At 34.9% G+C, this 20,966-nt stretch overlaps 1 protein-coding gene across 15 annotated transcripts in view; it reads right to left on the bottom strand.

Annotated features, from left to right (window-relative positions):
- The window catches only part of ROBO2 (roundabout guidance receptor 2), a 1,367,338-nt gene that overhangs the window by 152,116 nt on the left and 1,194,256 nt on the right, over positions 1-20,966 (bottom strand). For all 15 annotated transcript variants that reach the window (XM_019659929.1, XM_019659930.1, XM_019659932.1 and 12 more), the window contains exon 5: positions 12,680-12,818. In XM_019659929.1, coding sequence (XP_019515474.1) covers positions 12,680-12,818 — 139 coding nt within the window. The remainder of the gene's footprint in view (positions 1-12,679; positions 12,819-20,966) is intronic.

The raw sequence follows: 20,966 nt of genomic DNA, 5'->3' as shown, positions 1-20,966 counted from the left end.
TGCACTGTTGGTGGGACTGCAAATTGATGCATGCATTATAGGGGTTCCTCAAAAAATTAAAAAGGAAACTACCTTATGACCCAGCGATTCTACTTCTGGCTATTTATCCAAAGCAATTGAAAACACTAATTTGAAAAAAATATATATGCACCCCTATGATCACTGCAGTGCTATTTACAATAGCCAAATATGGAAGCAACCGAAATGTCCTTCGATAGAAATTGGATAAAAAGATGTGGTACATATATACAATGGTATATTACTCTGCCAAGAAAAGAAATGAAATCTTGCAATCTGAGATAACATGGATGGACCTGGAGGATATTATGCTAAGTTAAATAAGTCAGACTGAAAAAGACAAACACCATATGATCTCATATGTGAAATCTAAAGAACAAATTAAATAAACAAAGCAGAAACAGACTCATAGATATAGAGCAAAACTGATGATTACTACATGGGAGGGGGTTACTGGGCTGAGTAAGAAAGGTGAAGGGATTATGACATACAAATTCATAACTACAAAGTAGTCAAAGGGGTGTAAAGTACAGGATGGGGACTATAGTCAATACTATTGTAAAAACTATGTATAGTGTCAGGTAGGTACTAGACCTATCAGGGGGATCCCTTCATAAATTGAATAAACGTCTAACCACTATGCTGTACACCTGAAACTAATATAAATAATATTGAATGTCAACTATAATTAAAAAAAAATAGTCACAAGGATGTAAAGTACAGCAAAGGTAATATAGTTAATAATACTGTAATAACTATGCACAGTGTCAGATGGATACTAGACTTATTGGGGTTATCACCTTGTGAGGGGTATACATGTCTAATCGCTAGGTTGTTTTGTACACCTGAAACTAATAGAAAAAATGACCAATGGCTGTACAGTAAAACATGAAATGAAGTGTGTTCCAGGACCAAAAAGGAAACGAGCACAAGCTTTTCATATCTTAGAGACCTGGAGCTTGAATTCAGCGTTGCTAACCATGGGTCCTATGACCTTGAGCCCATTGCTCATTGTTTCTAAGTTTAAGTTTCCTTCTCTCTTAAAGAGGGGATGTATACTTCAAGACTGTTGGAAAGATTAATTATAACCTGTGTAAACACCTAGCATGAAACCAGTGGACCCTCAAAGACTACAGTTTTTGTTATTTTAATATAGTTCCCATTAAATAGGAACTATTTCATATTTAGAATAATAGGACTTTAGGGCTAGAGTACATGGATTCAAATCTCTCTAGCACTTAAATTTGGCTCTCAGAGTCTTCATTTGTAAAATAAAGATAGCAAGAATACCTGTTTCATGAGGTAATTGTGAGGATTGCATGTAAAGCACTTGTAAACCTTATCTATTACTCCCATAGTTAATCAACTTTAAGATCCACATTTTTCATATTTTAACATCTCTGAAATTAGAAGTTATTTCCCATAGACAGCATATCACAGTCGATTTGTAAATTTTTTTCTCAACTATGAGAAAATGTACTGTGGGATCTCAAAACCCGTTCTAACTAGGATTCAGTAGTACATTATATTATTATATAATTAAAAATGATTAGGCTATACAACTATTTTGCTTCTCTATTAAGGACAACATCTATCATTCAGGTACTCAAGTTATATACCTCAGTATATATTACTTTTAACCTCTCTTTTCCAATTAAAAAATAAAGCTTTTCATTGTTTTGCCACTTAAATTATTATGCATGTTTGTATATTCACAGGAAATATCCAAATGTAATTCCTGTAACTACCTTTTAAACAATTTCTTATGACATATACCTACCTCTAAACTTTTTTACTTCGAGCTACCCTGTATACAAATATGAGAATCAATTTTCTAAATGTAGAGACAAAGATACATTTGTTTTCAACGCACCCTAGTGAATCCCCATCTCATACACTTTACTTGGAATTAGAGGCTTTCATAATAAAGCCCTAACTAGCCTCATCCCCTTCAGGTGACACTCCATTACACCCCAGGCAAACTGAACCACTAACTGGTGGCCTCGCCTTTCCACCACCAAAACCTCCGTCCAGTTCCATCTCTTGGAATAGTCTTCAGTGCAGTTCCACTTATGGGGAACATAGTCTCCCTTTCAGACCTATCTCTAGCATCACATGGGACTAAAATAGCTTTTACTTTCTAAAACCCTAAAATGTCGTGTATATCATAGTTTTGATATAGTTTGCCTTATTTTATAATTAATGGTATACATACCTCATACCCTCTACTAAAATACTTGAGGACAAACTCATCTTTTTTAATTTTTTCTCAATATCAACACATAGACGTTTTCAGTAAATACATATAATTATTTTTGAAGTAATTCTTGAAATATAGCATTTTATTAGTCTACATTGAAGATTTTTACTATTCATTTGAAAGAATTGGCATATTACTACAAATTATGTTCAAAGTGAAGATAAAATATTTTCATTCTCTCTAGACATAAAATCTTTCAAATTAAGGTAAAAGTCCTGCTTGACTTTTTTGTTTCTGTTACTTGTGGAATAAATGTTTGAACAAAACTTAGAAAATGTGGATTAATGATGGAATAATTATAATTTTCATCAAACTTATTTTTTATAACAAGTGCCATTTGTTGTATGAATTGAAATGACATAGAACACTCAACCAGGTATTCTTTATAAAGCTGCCAAGTGCCTATACATCTGATGAAATGAGCTGAGGGCTATTACAGTGACTTTTGTAACAGTCTTGCTCATAAGAATGATTAGAAAAATTTATACACTGAGATCTTGTCACAGGTCTATCTCATAGATCTACAGAATGAACCGCCTTCTTAAAAGGGATTTCTAGTACTTTAATTCTTGGCAAATCTTTGCTGTGCCCCAATGGCAGTCCCCCACCTGTAAATATGGCCCTTTAGAATGACACTCCAATGAGTTATTACTATGTAACAACTAAAGTAGATTTCACCCATAATTGATATTACTGTGTGGAGTGGGGTATGTTTACAATGCATTGAAAGTATTTGTTCTCTTGTCTTTTATCTTTGACAGTTATATCTCTTTCACACATTAACAAAGCTATAACCCTCATTCATCATGTCATTGCAATACGCAGCGGTTCTCAACCTGTGGGTTGCGACCCCTTTGGGGGTCGAATGACCCTTTCACAGGGGTCGCCTAAGACCATCGGAAAACAAAAAGATATTTACATTACGATTCATAACAGCAGCAAAATTACAGTTATAGAGTAACAACGAAAATAATTTTATGGTTGGGGGTCACCACAACATAAGGAACTGTATTAAGGGGTCGCAGCATTAGGAAGGTTGAGAACCACTGCAATACAGGGTCTTTCAATTCCTTTCCATTTCTCTTTCAGTTCATACTGGTTGACTTGAGTAGCTAAGTTGAGCACCAACTTTTCCAGATGAACCATTATAAGAAATAATAATAACAACAACAACAACAGCAGCAGCAGCAACAACAACAACAATAATAATAATAATAATACCACATTGGTAGACAATATAAAACATGGGACTCAGTCCTACCTGCCAATTCTTAACTATCCATGGAATTGTTGTACTCAAATATTATGAAGAGAATATAAATAACACTCTTAGTAAATTCCACTTTCTTTGAGTGCTGTTAGGCAATGAAGATGAAAAAATAAATTAAATGATCATGTCCTAAAAGAGTTCATAATTCTACATTTATACACTCATACTATTTAATTATCTTAGCAAACATTTCTTTAGCTTCTGAAGTGTTTCTAGTGAGTTTATTTTTATTTCAGATACAGTGTTAAGGAGAAGAACACCTGAATACATTCAATTAAAATATCCTGGAAGGATAAAGATAGGATTGTTTTAAATTTTGTTTCAATGGGTAGAGAAAAATAACACTAATTTTTTAAAAGGATGAAATTTTATTTATTTGACTTCATAAATTTATATATTACTGAAAGTTTCATTATGATAAATATGATAAAATCCTTAATATGTACTTTATTACATAGATGTATTTTATAACTATCTGATAGAGGTAACGCTTCTAGGCAAGCATTTACTAAGAGGTCTTTTCCTAATCTTCAATCCCAAATGAAGAATAGGACAAAACTGTCCGTACCCAGTACCATTCGGTGGTAGTTAAGCGTGTGGACTATGGAACCAAGCATCCTACATCCCTTATGAAGGGACTGATTTTGCCATACTTACCCTGTTTGTGTCTTACTTTTCTAATTTGTAATATGGGGATAATAACAGTATTTACCTCATAGGGCTGTCCTAAGGATAAATGTATTAACATAAAATGCCTAGAGTACATCTGGTATAGAGTAAGCACTACATAAGTATAATTTATTAATATTATATTTATAGGAAAGGAAAATGCAATAAAAACAACTCTTTTGAATCAGTACTAGACATTTCATACAAAGCCTAAATAAGCATTCAGGGTAAAAAAATAATTTTGAATTAAAAATTGTTTTGTTTTTACTTCTATAAAAAAGTATTATATTTTTTAAATTGTTCTGAGTTGTTGCCATTCATAGGATTATACCGGTTCACAATTTAAAGGCACCACAAAAGCCATCCAATCCAATTTACACATTTTGCAGATGTGGACTCTGGTACTCAGACATGTAAATTGTTTTAAATAACACGATGAATTTTTACAGAGCTGGGATAAGAACGTTGACCTCCCAAATTCTAGTTTACCTTGCAGCCCCACATTAAAATTCAACAATAAGAATAACAACGCCAATGACAAAAATCAATCAGATACATATCTTAAGAAAAACCCCTAGGGTGATTAAAAATCATCTAATTGAGTATAACTACAAATTGTCTTATGAAGGCAATGATTTGTGTTAATATAGTAAATGAAATAACTTTTTCTTTGTACCTTTTATTATAGTCAAGATAAAAACTTAGGTACAAGATGGAGTGTCTTCAATGGTAAATATCTAATATATCCAACTGTGGGATATGGTGTGACATGGTGACTGTCTCTTGATAAGCCTCTAGCTTGTCCTCCAATTTGGGCTAAGGTGAAGTGTTGCCCTTGTCCCGGCCTCAGTCTAGCTGAATATTGGAACACACCATACTTTAAAGGCAGAAGCACACCTGCTGTGGCTCCTGTGGGGGACGATACCCACATGCCAATGACAGGTGGCACTCAGGCAGATCCGTCTGCTCTGCAAACAAGCGCCTGGTCTTGGCTCTGCCTACACACAACACAAGAGGTGCCAGTTAATGGACAGCAAAGCATCTTTGACTTCAAGGCATTTCCTGTTCCAAGTGTGTCTCAGCTTGTTAGTTGACCACTGGCCAGAGCCCAAATTGGATGTAGCTCCTGCATTGTTTCTGAGCTGAGATTCTCAACAGATGGGCCAATGTAGCCCCAGAACAAAGCAACTTGCAATCCCCACCCTAGGTGGCAATTCATTTTGTGTTAACAGCAACTATTAGCACCTACTTGATGAAAACACAGAAAAATTGCCAGGTTGGCATCCCTCTAAAAGTTGCTAATTAATTCTGTTTGTAAACAAAATCTATATCTTCAGCCTCCAAGTCAGTGACCTTGACCTGGTCCAAGTTCAGATTTTCAAAACACCAAGACATTTTATGCACGGCTTATGAAATGGGACTAAAAATTACTCTTCACAGCAATGCTATAATACCATTCCTATAAAGTTATTCATAATATAGTGTTTCTAACTGCTTATCTAAATTTTTATCTAAAACAAAATGTGTAAGTGGCTCAAGTCCATAAATAATTAATAACCACATAATTATGAAGTCCATTAGTTTAAAATACAGGTTTCATGTTGGACAGGTTCTAAATCAGGTCATGGACTCAAAACATATCACTCTGTGATTTTGGACACTTCTTTAAGATTCTGTTTCCACATTCCTCAAATGATCATAATATTGTGTCGAAACACAATTCTTTAAAATAATGAAATTAACATATGAGAAATACTTTTAGAAGATTGGCAAATAGTAAGTCCTCCCAAAACATTTGCTTTCATCATTACATAATCTTCCCATAAAAGTGGTGCTTTATTTATAACCAGCAGACAAACAATACAATATAATGCATGAAGTGTGAAGGTCCCGACCCAGACGTCCTATTGAACAACGGCTGGGATATATTGGGTCATTGGGAAAATCATGATACAGTTTTGCATGGAAAAACAGAAAAATAAGTCATGACTTTCCCGACGACCCAATAATATTTGGACCATATATAATTGCCTAGAGGTAGAAAAATGGGTATTGATCAAAGGCGTGGCAAACTGGCTGGTAAAATTTATAAATAAATCTATGTGATTGAAAAGCAAAAGTGGTATTTATTAAATCAATATTATATGTATTTCTTTAGAAATCCATTGGCCAAAGTAAAGAGCTATCCATAAAAATTATATACTCTGTATTTTTCTTTCTTAACTATTTTATATAGATAACTTGTAGTTATCTCTATAACTAAGTGCCACCAGTCAGTTGAATTTATAAAGCTGGGACACCTGTTATGTGCATCCATTGTACAGTGTTTACAGTGCTATGCATTAGTTATGCGATTTTAACAACCCTCTGAGTTAGGATGGATGGCATAATTATTCACCCTATACAAATGAGTCAAAGCGCAGGTTAATCATTAGTCCCATCGCATCACTGGTCCATATCAGGAGGATGTAAAACACAATGAGCTTAAATAGCTTCTTCAAGGTCACACTCCTAGTTAGTGGTAGAGAAACCTGTCAAACATAATTTCCAGAACATGGGAGCGTAACTAAAGGAATAAATGATCAAAAAAGGTCAAAACAAGCCTAAAGTCTAACATCCCTGCCAATGGCCTAACTATTCTTTATGCTATTGGTAAATGTATTTTTTTAAAAAAAAATCCCACTTATAAGTCAAAAGAGAATAGTAAATAAATTACAGGAACCTCCATTAGCATTCTACTGGGTTGTTGGAAAAGTCATGACGCATTTTTGCAATGAAAGACATAGAAAAAATACGTCATGACTTTTCTGACAACCCAGTATTATCATGGTGATCACTTCTTTAGGTGTATATATGTTGAATGGCTATGATGTATGCCTGAAACTAATATACTATTGTGTGTTAGCTAAATTTTAATAAAAATCTTTTTTAAAAAGAGAAAAAAATCCCACAGTATTGTCCATCCAGTTCTATTTTTTTTTTTTTGCAGACAGAAATGGCTATGACGTCTGTATAGCTAAAAAATCATAGAATATTCATTTTCACTTTTCTTTATATTTCTGAATCGTAGGGACTGATGTACTTTTCAGGTGTCACATACAATGTTTTAAAGATATTGCTTTTCTCTTGCTCTCAGTTCTTTTCTTCTTTTTCAGAAATCATTTTAATTGCCCAGTCTTGACCAGCCAACCTAATCAGCATGGTTATTTATCAGGAGCCCAAATTACCACATGCCCTTGAAGCACACGCTGTATGTGAAGAAGGCCGATGTTCTCAGCAGGTGGCTGAGCACCTGTTTCAGCATCTCTGCCTCCCAGAAGCACAGGCTCTAAACAATGGAGCTTCCAAACAATTAACACAAGAACGTTTTCCAGGGCTAAGTGGAAAGAGCCACTTAGTGTAAAAGTGCCCCCCAAAAGAGAATTCTAAGTGGTTCTATTCAGTTCCTTTTCTTAAGGAATCATGTATTCATGTGAATCTTCACATTTCACGGAACTAAGAACTCTAAGAAGTCTCTTAAAATAGAATTGCACTTTGGAAAAAGGAATTTATCGGTGGCTTTAGGAAAATTGATAGAATTCTGCACTATATATCATGAAACTCTTATTCTCTAGTCCCTTCTCTATATTTATGAAATATTCATGAATTACTTCCAGTATGTGCAAACCATCAATGGCACTCAGGATTTGCAGGCATACATAACCATGTAAATGGCGTATTTTATTTCCTTTTTCCTCTGACAAGCTATTACGAACATTCCTTTCTGTCCTCTAGATTCTTATTAAGGAAGTTAGTGTCACTTTAAAGTTAGTTTAGAAAATAAAAATGAAAAAGAAATATCATGGAGCTAACTAATGGTGATATGCTGAAAATTATATGATTGATGAAGTATGTTAACTCTCCTGTTTACAGTCTTTTAAAAGACTACTAATAATTAACTGAAATACAAACAGTACTGACAAGCCAAGATAATAAATTGCAATTAGATTAATCACACTATTTCTTACCTAAAATCTGAGAAGGGATATATTTATTCACCTCCTTAATATTTAGATTGAACAGAAGATTGTAGTGTTGTTATATTTCATTTCTACTTATTTGGTTGTAAATTTATCATATCTTGTTTTTTATATTAATACATGCTATTTTTATATGGTTTCAGCATATATATGTATATGTATATATGTATTTTGTATTTTGGTGTAACAATAATATACAATATCCCTGTTATAATGGAATATGGCTTAAGGTGGTGTACATCATACCACTTATTATAAATACTGGCACTTCTATTACATGAAACACTTTGTGATAAGACATGCTGAAGGCACTTGATCATTATAAGAGTATTAATTAGCAAAAAGCTCTGGGTCTGCTTGAGAAAAAAAATGGAGTACCTGAGGAAGAAACTAGGATTATTTCAGTTTTGACTTTTTTTAATGTATTCATTATGTAAATATTTTCCAACATCACCGAATCTGGTTAACATGAAATAAAAAATAAAGAACCATTAACAATATATTTACTTTGCTTAAAATGACTTTTTTTTTACAGACTAGTAATGAGCATCACAAATGTAGCCATATAATGAATGTAGGTAAAAACAAAAGTATATATTCTACAATTTAAATTATGCTTTAAGGAAACAACAATAACAACAAAAACCCTCACACACACACACAAAACTATGCTTCTAAAAACATAATCTTTGTGAACTATAAAATGTCATCCCTCTTATATCCTCATTTTGTTCCCCCTGCCCGCTTTATTTTCATATTGGTGTATACAATTCTTTTCACTAGTAGATGAGCCTGTGTTGATTTATTTGAGTGCATGTATATTGAGACCATCTGGAAAAAAGCTACTGATACTTGGAACAGTCTTAAAAAAAAAAAAAAAACAAAAGCTGTGACTTTTTTTCTTTCTGCAATTTCCAACTTTGAAATAGTAGTATCTTTGAAAGTTTCTGCAAGTAATTAATATTTTGACAGTAGTGTGTATGAAATTAAGGCTGCTTCCTGTTTTGTCCCTTTGTCATATGGAAAATGTCCACATAAATAATAAATTTTCCTGGTTGGGCATCAGGGTTATTGTTAGACTTGGGAACTGGTATTTTTCCCACCTCACTAAAACATTCACATAATTAAAAAGTATCTTTAATACAACTCACCAAAGGTATGTTGGAATTTCATTAAAGACAGTTACTAAGAATGGTTAGGAGTTTAAGACTAAATCAAAGAAAGAGGCACATGGGTACTACTTAAAAAAATATTTTCATGGCAACAGAAAAAAAAAACTCCCTTAATTCATCTTTATTTACTGAAAGGTTGGCAGAGATAACTTCTGTGTTGAAGGTTTAAATAGTTATCACAGCATTTCATATATTTAAACTTGTATTGAAAAGCTTTTCTTGTCTCCCAAAGAAAAATAGTCACATATTACTTACATACTAATTACAGGCTTTGCAGCTGCCCTACAAAGCTTTACTATAAATGTGTTAAGCATGATCCACTACACAACCTTATTCAAATTGCATTAAATGTTACGCCAAAGAAATGTCATCCTTCATACCACTCTACACAATTACTTACACAAGAACAACGGCCAACTCCCTCGTCTGAAACCTAAATAATGTAATAGAATCAATGTTGTTAATTTAGGCTATGGTTGGTTAAAAGTCAATACTGTTATTCTTCACCAAGTAAAGCGGTCTCTTTTCCCCTCATTATGCATAAATGAAGCTAATGCTAATGGATCCAAATCTAAGAATGAATAAGCTTCTTTGAAATATCATTTCAAGATTGAGAATTCAAGAATAAATATATGCCTTCTATCGTGATAAAAATACTGACCTCAATTTCTGTATTTCACTGATCCTTGCTTTAAGCCTTTCTAACATATAATTTAAAGCTTACACAGCATCTACATTTGTTTAATACTTTAAAAATATTTAGCTGGTCTCACAAAGCACTATAATACTAGCATACCAGTAACAGAAGAATCAAGAGGCATGAACATATGAAAATGTCTTAAAGGAAGTTTAGTAGAGGGAAACTTTCTCAAACTTTCAACTTTATCTTTAGAGGCCTATATATCACATGTTCTAGATGTGTAGCTTTTGTTGTTTGATTTGTGTGTATTATTTGAACTTTATAGCAAGTGATCTTGGCAAGACTGGAGAATATTGTAGCAACTAAAGTTGTCAGGTTTATGACCTGACACCTAGAGCAATCTGGGAACGAATCAAACTGGGCTTAAGTTTTAGTTTACCTTAACTCAAAGACATAGACCCATTAAAATGCAATGCACTCTCACAACTTTTTATTTTTGTAACTTTTGTCAACTGGATATTGTTTAAGAATTAAAAATGGCAGGATAGGGCTAGCAGAATGGATTAGTTGGTTAAGAGAGCACGCTATTAGCAACAAGGTTGCCGGTTAGACTCCCACATAGGATGGTGGGCTGTGCCCACCTGCAAATAAGATTGAATACGGCACCTTGAGCTGAGCGGCCACGAGCTGTTGATGGGTGGCCAGATGGCGACTGGACTTGGAGCTGAGCTAGCTGCGGCCTTCACAACTAAGACTGAAGAAACACAACTTGGCTGTTCCCCTTCCCCAATTCCCCAATAAAATCTAAAAAACAATAAGGATTATCAGGTATGTTATGTGAATATCATATAATCCTTGATATCATGTGATGAAAAGGGTATTCTCTGTGGCTTTCTATATAATATCCCACAAACCCTGGTTTAATCATGACGAAATGAACCAAGTTTGGGTAATTTTCTATAGGATACCTGGCTAGTACCCCTAAAGATAGTCAAGGTCAACAAAACAAGGAAAGACTGAGAACTTGTCACAGGTCAGAGGAGGCTGGGAAAACATAACAACTAAATGCAATACATTTAATATCCATCTAAATAAATACCCTGGATTGGCTCCTAGAGCAGAAGAAAGACATTAATGGGAAAACTGGTGAAATCAAAATAATGTAAAAACTTTAGTTACTATATATCAGTATTTGTTCATTAGGAGTGAAAAGTTTCATAGTAATGAAAAATGTTAACAATAGGGAAATTAGGTATAGAGCATATGGGAATTCATTATACCATCTTTGTAACTTTTCTACGAATCCAAAGTTATTCCAAAATGAAAGGTTTTTCTTTCTTTCTTTTCTTTTTCTTTCTTTCTTTCTTGTTTTGGACAAGAATATTTACTTCTAGTGAATGAAAAGTAACCTGTGTATACACTAGGCTACATTTTATTATATAATTAATCTCTTAATCCTAAATCTTACATCAGCATTTTAAAATTATACATGAAGTGCTCTCAAATTACAGGAAAAATATTGATTATACATAGAGGATGCTTTTTAATCTATTTCTCCACTGAGAAGGTTTGAGCAGCCTTGAAGCATTCACGTAAGAAAGTATAATATCATAGAACTAGGAATACATAAATTGAGATTTTGAAATGGACATATATATATAAATTCAGGAAAATAGTGATAGCAGTGCCAGTGAAAGTACATAAAAGGCATTTGACTTCAGTGAAAGTATATTTAATTTCAGTCAGTTGAATGAAACCAAATTTCTTTTTTAGGAAAAAATTAGAAAAAAATAGGAAATGAAATTTTATGATTGTGGTAGATGTGATGGCTGTGGTTTCAGCAGGTCGGGACTAGAAGGAAGGCAAAATGAATATTAAAGCTAGACTTGTTCATTACATAGAAAAAAAAACACTTGAACAATTTATTTGATCGTAAAGTATAAGGCTTTGGAAAAATTTAGAAAACAAACATTTAAATTTATTTTTATAAAAGATGACAAGCATTTTTGGACTTCCCCCAAAGATCTGAGAGATTGGGTTTTGAGATTGGATGGTGAGAATAAGATAAAGAGATGGAGGATAAATTTCCATGAAGATTTGGAAGTGAGAAAGTAACATAGACGGTCCCTAAGTAGAAAACTCCTGATGTGGATAATGCTATCAATTACTTGCTGCCTTTTAAGTATTGTGTTGAAAAAGATCTCTATTTTACTCCAGACCTTAACGTCAGCTACATTCAGCAGCCTTTTGTTAGTGATGCTCTGGGCAGTAAAGGAAGGCAGACAGTATCCAGTGTGGGCTTCAGCATCATGGCAACAGAGCAGTAGTTGAAGGAGGCAATTGAAATGGGTAGCGCTAGAATGGCAAACCTCCAAGGGACCATGAAAAAGAAACCATCTCAGGAATCCTCAATATTTGGGGGTAATAGATGGAGTGGAGGATCAGGCACTCATGGGTAAATGGGGGCCTTCAGTATAGAAATCAGCAGATGTGGCTTGCATATATAAAGATCATATATGTAAAAACAATACACCAAGATGTTACATGTGTTTGGTGGTTCAATTCGGGATGTTTTCTTTTCTAATTATTTGATGGTTATCTAACAATTTTCCATTCATACGATGTTCTTACCTTCCTCTTGGCAAGTCTGCATCATCTTTTTTCCACCGCACAGTTGGTTGAGGATCTCCCTGGACCTGACAACGAAATTCTACAGCTTCTTCCTCCAGCACCACCTGGTTAATTGGCCTCCTGAGAAATGTGGGGCGTTCTTAGGAAAAAAAAAAAAAATGAAATGAATTTGTGCATGTTTTCCGTACATTGTGGAAAAAGCATACAAAACATGTGCTTTATTTTTGATATCTAGTTACTTAACTCTGTATGTCAACTATGTCTTGATAGGGCCTTCTAAATCCAACGTAATTGAATGAATAAAATAAAATATTTTGGAACACAGAAATAGCTATGGTTTGTAAATACAAGAAGAGAGCTGTTTGGAAAAATATTAAATTGATTCTTCAGTGATTTCCTGAGCTAAATCATATAGATCCTATCATAAATAAAATATGAACACCGAATTCCACAGAAATAATAAGGAAATAGTTAAAAATGTTTATTACAATGGCTCAGAGTGGAAAAACTAAAAGTTGAAACTGATGGAAAATATGAAAAAAGAAACAAATATTAATATTCATCAAGAATGCTAGAGAACACAAACAAACAAACAAAAATTGTGCTCTTACATGTAAGTGTTATCAAAATTTCTCCACTTAAGCTAACATTTGACAAGGACCCAATACTTCCATGAATGTTTTCACTTCATATATGAAAAGCTATCTATATGATTTTTATTTTTCTTAATTAAAAAATCTGTCAATCTTATGTTTTTCTTAAGTAAAAAGCATTGTCATTAATTACTGTAAACTATTGCCATACATAATTTTCTAAGTCCAATTTCAATTATCTTCTCCTAAGTGTCCCAGCTATTTGCCCATTTTTTTCTTTACTTAATTTTTTATATTTACTTATTTCTCTAACATTTTAATTTAAAGTTTCTGCCCTTCATTCCCTTGTTGTAAATCTGTACTTAGCACCATTTATCTTCATTCTCGCACCTCTCTATATAAAGCTAGAGAAAAAGAATGAGTGCTCATAGAATCTTACCATGTAAGAGAAATATATAACAAAAAGTCATTGTATATATCTCTAAACACTTCAATTCCTTGTCTAGTTTCTTGCTTTCTGATAATTGTCTGTTAAAAAAGTGACCATTTAAAATTTTATTAGCATGTTTCCAAATCATAGGCAAGTCAAAAATATTGTTGCTATTGAAGGAGGAAGAGAAATCAGGGAAAAGAAAAATGAAATCCATAGGGAGTTGACACAATTTATCTGGCCATATGGCCATATTTAGACATTTAGGACTTCAGTTTCAAACCCAATTTTAAAATGTGAATACAGTGGCACAAAAACTGAAAGATTTTAGCAAGAAATCTTGAAAGAAAAGAAATCATTTCAAATAACGTATGTTGAGTGTAGAATGGAAGTATGTATATGATTGTATTGGCTAAAGATCCATATTTATAAAACAAATGTGTAAGTTACCAGAGCCATGTTTTATTGCAGTCAAGTTAACCATCATCAGTATTCAGAACGAAGACAACTGCATCTCTCCAAAGTGAAGTTAACAATAGGCGTTCAATTTTTCTTTAACACACAGACCTACATATGTTCAAGTATCTGTACTTTGGGACTCCAAAATCCCAACCCATAAAAGCAGGCAAATAGGAAATTATCATGAAACATTTGTTTGTTTGTTCGTTTGTTTGTTTGTTTGTTTGTTTGTTTTAAATGTAGAATTTAGAAACAGCCCATAAAAACTTGGGAAATAAAGAATGCTTCTAAAGGTTTTAGGTAGTAGAATCAATTATCAACTAAGTGTGCCCCATTCACACCAAAACAAATATGCATGTTGGATGGAAGGATTTAGTGGTTTCCTTTCGAACTATGGACACTGTGTGCTCCAAACAACTATTTTCATGCTGGCATAGTTGATATTTAGCTATTTTTTCTGGCAGTAAATAGGCAATAGGGTCGATATCTCCTTATGAGTACTTAGAATGTTAATAGTAAAAAATGAATCATTAGCATAGAATGCAAGATTGACTTTTCTTTGCTATCACTGGGGGCGGTTCATCCAATTCATCTCAAAGCTGCAATAATCCACTGTTAAAACAGAGCTAAGCCACTGTTGATATCACATGAGACTGAGAAATGATCTGTCAGGAGACCCTTTCTGGCCAATCTGATTTTAATGGGGATATTATACCACAACCTGGCATATGGATGAGTGATCTGAGAGAAGTCTTTCCCTCATCCAGTCATTCATTCAGCACATGTTAATACAACTCCTGTGCCAGGCTTCAAGCTTGGTAATGTGAACAGCTGGCAGCTTGGTCTCCTCAGAAAAGTGGTGGGAGATGAAGCTAGTCAAGGCCATGAAGGGCTTTGCATGCCATGTCATGAAATGTGAGTTCTGCCCCGAAGGTGAGAGAGAAATTTGGAAAGATTTTTAAATAAGGAAGCAACATTTTAAATAAGCAGATGAAAAACATCATATTGGCAGATCTGTGAAAGACAAATTAGAATAGAAACCTAAAGCAGCGAATTAGGTCAAACAGTTATTGTAAGAAATTATTTCAGCTTAGACAGACATAGTGGTTCTGGGGATATGGAAAACAGGGCAGAATAAAGAGATATAAGAACTGAGTGATCAATCAGAGATGGATGCTGAAGAAGAAAAATCTAGAAAGATTCTGAAGTTTCCATTTAGCAATTTGAAACAAATAGGTGGGTAAAGTATAGATATGGAATGTGTGTGCTTGTGTGCTTGTGTGTGTGTGTGTGTGTGTGTGTGTGTGTGTAGATCCTTTCATTACAACATGGTAGATTTGAGGAAAATGAACCCCTTATGATTAAACCATTGTTACTCAGGTTTCTGTTACTTGAAGTCAAATAAATGTTTAATTAATATAATAGAAGGAAAAAGAAAAATAAGTTTGATTATTTTTGTAGATATAGAAAATGTCTTGGATTACAAAAATCTAAATTAAGAGGGAATCAAAATAAACTTTTTAAGCATGATGAAGATATTTTATCAGATATTAAATGTACTAATTATTTTTAAAAATAGTATACTGAAGTCATGCCTATTAAAACCAGGAACAGTATGGACATGACAACATTAGTAATCAATAAGAAAAAGATGGAAAGTGTGAGTATCGGAGAAGAACCAAAATAATCATTGCTTGTAGACACAACAAAACAAACAATACAGCACAATAACTCTGATATGAAACAAAAAATAGGAACTACACACGATCATTATAGTAATGCTGGCAGTCTTAGAAAATGGGAGATTATAGGATAAATTGTGGCAAATTCATATACTGAAACACCAGTAAGTCAGTGTAATGTTAAAGCTATCAATCTATCTGTCTATCTACCATGGAAAATTTTCATGGCATGATGCTGACTATAAATTGCAAAACAGTATGTGAGATTAGTTAAAACACAGGTGAATATTTTCAGGCACAATTTTTGTATGCTTCCTTTAACATGCTACCTGTCATAAAATTCCAACATATGCGTATAATTCATTTGAGCAAATTTCACATTAGACTTGTCACAAAACTAAAGTTGTCTCTTCAACTAGGGGACACCATCAGGATCCTTGAGGGAATTTTAGCTATCATACGTGTTCTAAGCCCCACTGTGTTATATGGAGACATGTGGAAGCACCTAATTTATAATTTCAAGAAGAAGCAAGGTATAGGATCCCCTGCTGCTGTTCTGATGAACTCAGCAGGAGTGGAGAACTTCACAATGAACCTTCTCTACTCCCTTCTGCCCTCAAGCAGAGTCTAGTTGCCTAGCAACTGGATAACCACAGGAGAGTATGTGGTATAGAATTTTTGGAAGTCAAATGTAGGCTCATGGTGGAAAATGTAATTCAATCGATAAACAAGCAAAAAATGAACAATGCAACAAATAATCCAGATGAAAGCCATCTGCATAAAAGTGGCACATCAAGATGGGTTTTATACCTGAGTATCTCAGAATGAGCCTTCCAACATAATAACATCAAAATTTACCAATATATTGAAGTTTGGTAACAAGTTTTAAAGTCTTATTCTGGGCATTTCCATAGCAGTCATTACAGCAATTATCTCTAAATGTTATTATTCAGTATTTTAATCGTTTTCTGCTAATTATACTAAACTCACCATCTAGTTTGTAATTTGTTTTTTTTTAAAGATTTTATTGGGGGAATTGGGGGAGTGAACAGCATTGGGGAATCGGGTAAGGGGAACAGACAAGTTGCTGTCCTTTTGTTCTTCAGTCTAGTTGTGGAGGACGTTGCTTCACTGGCCCATGTTGGTATTGTGATCATTGCGCTCTTCCCGGGTGAGACAGATCAGTAGCCAGCCTTTGGACGGCTGCTCATGGAGGCTCATGGCAGCTCACAATGCCACCAGCTGCTCACACTGGCTGCCGGCCATTCATGGCAGTTTACAGCAGCACACTGCAGCAGGGGCTGCAGCCTATGCCATCGCCGGCGACTCACGGCAGCCCAGCTCCAGGTGGAGCTGTTGTTCACCATCTTAGCTGTAGAGGGCAGCACCCCTGGCATGCATGTGGGATCCAAACCAGGCTCAACTCTCAGAGCTGGTGTCCCAAGCCAACTCTTAACCAACAAGCCACTTGGCCGGCCCTACTTTGCAATTTTAACTGCCTACAAGAAACTATGTGCTAAAAAACTGTAGGTTTGCCTGTGGTTTACTTAAATAGAAATAATTTTTTTTTTTGGTAAAAACTGTTTTCCAAAAATCTGAGAATAAGAAACATAACTATTAAAGATTAAAGAAGTTGTACAGACATAAATGTATTTTAAATGCACTGCTTTTGCAGGGTCTGCTATTAGCATCAGCCAAACACAAAGCCACGACTCTTTCAGGCACAAATTATAAAAATTACATGGGAATGTCTTGGGGTTTACTGCTTTGTGTCAAAATCATGTGCAAAGAAATGTAGCTAAAAGGATTAGAAAGTTAAGTTGAGAAGAGAACCATCCAGTAAATTTATAAGTGATCACATTTGATACCTATTAATGCCCCATGGAGTTTGTATGCCAGGAAGCTCGGCACAATTAAAATAAAAAATATATGAAACAGGGCCGGCCTAGTGGCGCAATGGTTAAGAACTGGCTTGGGACGCCAGAGGGCCCCGGTTCGAATCCCACATATGAGGGCCAGTGACACTGACCTCCACAGCTATGATGCTGAACAACAGCTCAACCTGGAGCTGGGCTGCCGTGAGTTGCCGGTGACGGCGTAGGCTGCAGCCCCTGTGGCAGTGGGTTGCCATGAGCTACCTTATGTAGCCAGCAGCCAGCGTGAGCGGCCAGCAGCCACAGTGAGCGGCCGTCAGGCAGCCCGCAACTGATCTGCCTCACCCGGGAAGAGCGCAATGATGGTGCCAAATTGGGCCAGTGAAGCAACGTCCTCCACAACTAGACTGAAGAACAAAAAAAACGACAGCAACTTGTCTGTTCCCCTTCCCCCAATTCCCCAGTACTGTTCCCATCCCCCCAATTTCCCAATAAAAATCTTAAAAAATATATGAAACACCTTGAACTACTGAATAATGAACAAACAATTTTAATGTATGTCAAAATAAGGTCACTGATTTTTCCATGTTATCATCTTATGCCTGATCACATATTGAAAAACAGGGTGAGAAGTCTCAAGGGCTGTTCGCTAACTGCTTATCAATTAGATTAGAGTCCCTCTGAATGGCCTGATCCCTAATTATATAGCCATGGAGTGATCAGAGGCAAGGTCTTTGCCAATGCAATTAACATTTTTTCATGTGAGATTAACTGGATTAGAATCACCTGCATAACTTGCTTACAAGGTTAATCTCTCTTGAGACGGCCGGCCGTGCTGCTTGGCAGTGTGGTGCTATGCAAAGTACAGCTCTTCAGTACAGCTCCCAAGGAGTCAGCTCAATACCCATTTCCAAATTGGTATTCTGCAAAATCCAACTTTGTATGTGGCTGTTATAAAATCACATGCCAAGTTTCAGTGTAGTTGTGTCAATACTATTCAGAAAGCAAAATATTCAATCTAACACAAAATACCATAAATCTAAAATGTGGTTAAAAAATATCTCCTAACTTCCTTATTTCCATGAGATAATGAAGGCAATTAAGTGCCCAGTGAACAAATGTCTCTTTTCAACTTTGAATATAGCCGTAAAAATGCCCATGGCTGTGACATGACAGCTCTAAGAAGACAACCTTAACAATTTTAAAATAAACTTTGCTTGTCATTATAAACCTAGTGTAATGGCAATAATTACATAGGTAGAGTCCTTTAAATCCAATAAGACCAAAGCTATGCAGTAAAAGGACCTTAGAGCTAACCACTGCTTGTAAACCTTATCTTAACTTCAGCTAACCCAGAGGACCTGCCACCCTACAGCATCCATTAAATTGAGACATCAGATGGCTAGCCCCAGTATATCAGCTTTTATTAACCAGGCTGAGATGAAGGGACATGGGTTATGATAGCCATTGACTGTGAAATATGGGGCCCTTCTAAAACAGACTGGATGATAATGATTGATCTATCTAAATGTGATTAACTAAATCCTGGCTGCATTAATTTCTTTTCTTACTAAGAATTTTCTTTGTCTGAAAGAAGTCACCCTGTAAAGTAAAGAAAACACAGGTAAATGTTCTCAGAGGGAAAAAAATGCCTCTCTCACCATGTGTTAGAGGCAAATTTCATGTTATTGCTGATAACATGATATGCGAGTTCCACTGAGAGCAGGACACCTATCTATTCATCTCACTACACTTCAACAGGGCTTTGCACATAGTAGGTGATCAAAATATATTTGTTAAATAAGCGAATGAATAGAAAACATTTTATGGCTTTAAAGTTTGCTAGCAAATATTATTTTAAAAACTGTATTGCTCCCAACAATCATCTTCCTCTTAATAACACCTCATGTTTTGAATCTTAAATGAAGGCAATATGTTATCAATAAAGGTTATGTACTATTTCCTAAGGTTTGGTTCTGAGATCTCTTCCCTCATAGGTTTTTCTCTGGATTTCTCAACTACAACCAAGCCATGAACTATTGGGTTGTCGGAAAAGTCATGATGCATTTTTGCAACGAAAAACACAGAAAAAAATACATCATGACTTTTCCAACAACCCAATATTATCTCTCGTCCAATAAATGAAAATCAACATCACCAGCCCCAAACTCTGTCCTCATCCTCAATGAAATGGCTACTTCCCAATCTGATTATCCTACCAAGAAAACCATCAGCAGACACATAGTTTCCAATAGTCTTTGTAGTAAACATCAATTAAATAGTATAAATAAACCATAGATCACTTGACATTTGAAGGAAGGCTCCAGTAAAACAATAGAACAATGCAAGAAAATGGGGGGGTGGAGACAGGACACCACTCAGAAGATGTAAAAGCAGGAAAGCATCACAAGTAAATTTTATTAAAAAGTAAACAGTGTTATTAAAATCCTTAGACACAAGAGAAGTTAAAACATCCATGAAACAACAAGAATGGGATGAAATAAGTAAGGAAGAATTAGAGAAAAGGAAGTCCTAGAAGGTTTAACCTCTAATTAATGAATACATGCGTGCTTGACAGAGAAACAGAGTAGAAAAATCGGAAAGGGTATTTCATTGAATTATCTGAATCAAAAGTTTTTAGATTGAAATTGCTCACCAAGAGTCTAGCCAGTAAAAAAAAAAAAACACACACACACTAAGTGCCTAACCAACATATAGTATTGAAACATTTCAGAATACTGGGATAAAGAGAGTACCAAAATTTTGGAAAGAGGAAAAAAAAAAGAAAACTGATCACATGGGGATCAGAAGCATAATAGTCTTCTCAATAGCAACTGTGGAAGCTAAATGATCTTGGAGTGACCGCTTTAAAATTCTGGGCAAAAATATCTATTGGGTTGTCGGAAAAGTCATGACGCATTTTTGCAATGAAAAATACATCATGCTTTTCCCACAACTCAATATTTTTAAACTAGAATTCTATAAGCAGCCAAAGTATCAATTAAGTTTTAGACAGAATAAAGGCATTTTGGTCTGGAATGAGTTCTAGGCTCCAGTCAAGCATAAAGCAGGGGAGAAACACTGTTCTGAATATAGGAGTGAACCAGGAAAAACACACAGGACACAGGAAATAGGGAATCAGCATCAGAGAAAAGGGAAGATAATATCAGGATGAAGTTTCTGGGGTAGACCTAAACAGATCCAACCCAGTCAGCATGAGCAGGCAGTCTGAGGCCTCCAAGAAATCAG

The sequence above is a fragment of the Hipposideros armiger genome, unplaced genomic scaffold, assembly GCF_001890085.2.
Source record: "Hipposideros armiger isolate ML-2016 unplaced genomic scaffold, ASM189008v1 scaffold_308, whole genome shotgun sequence".
Lineage (NCBI taxonomy): Eukaryota > Metazoa > Chordata > Mammalia > Chiroptera > Hipposideridae > Hipposideros > Hipposideros armiger.
The sequence above is the reverse complement of the archived record's forward strand: the minus strand, read 5'-3'. Positions and strand labels throughout refer to the sequence as shown.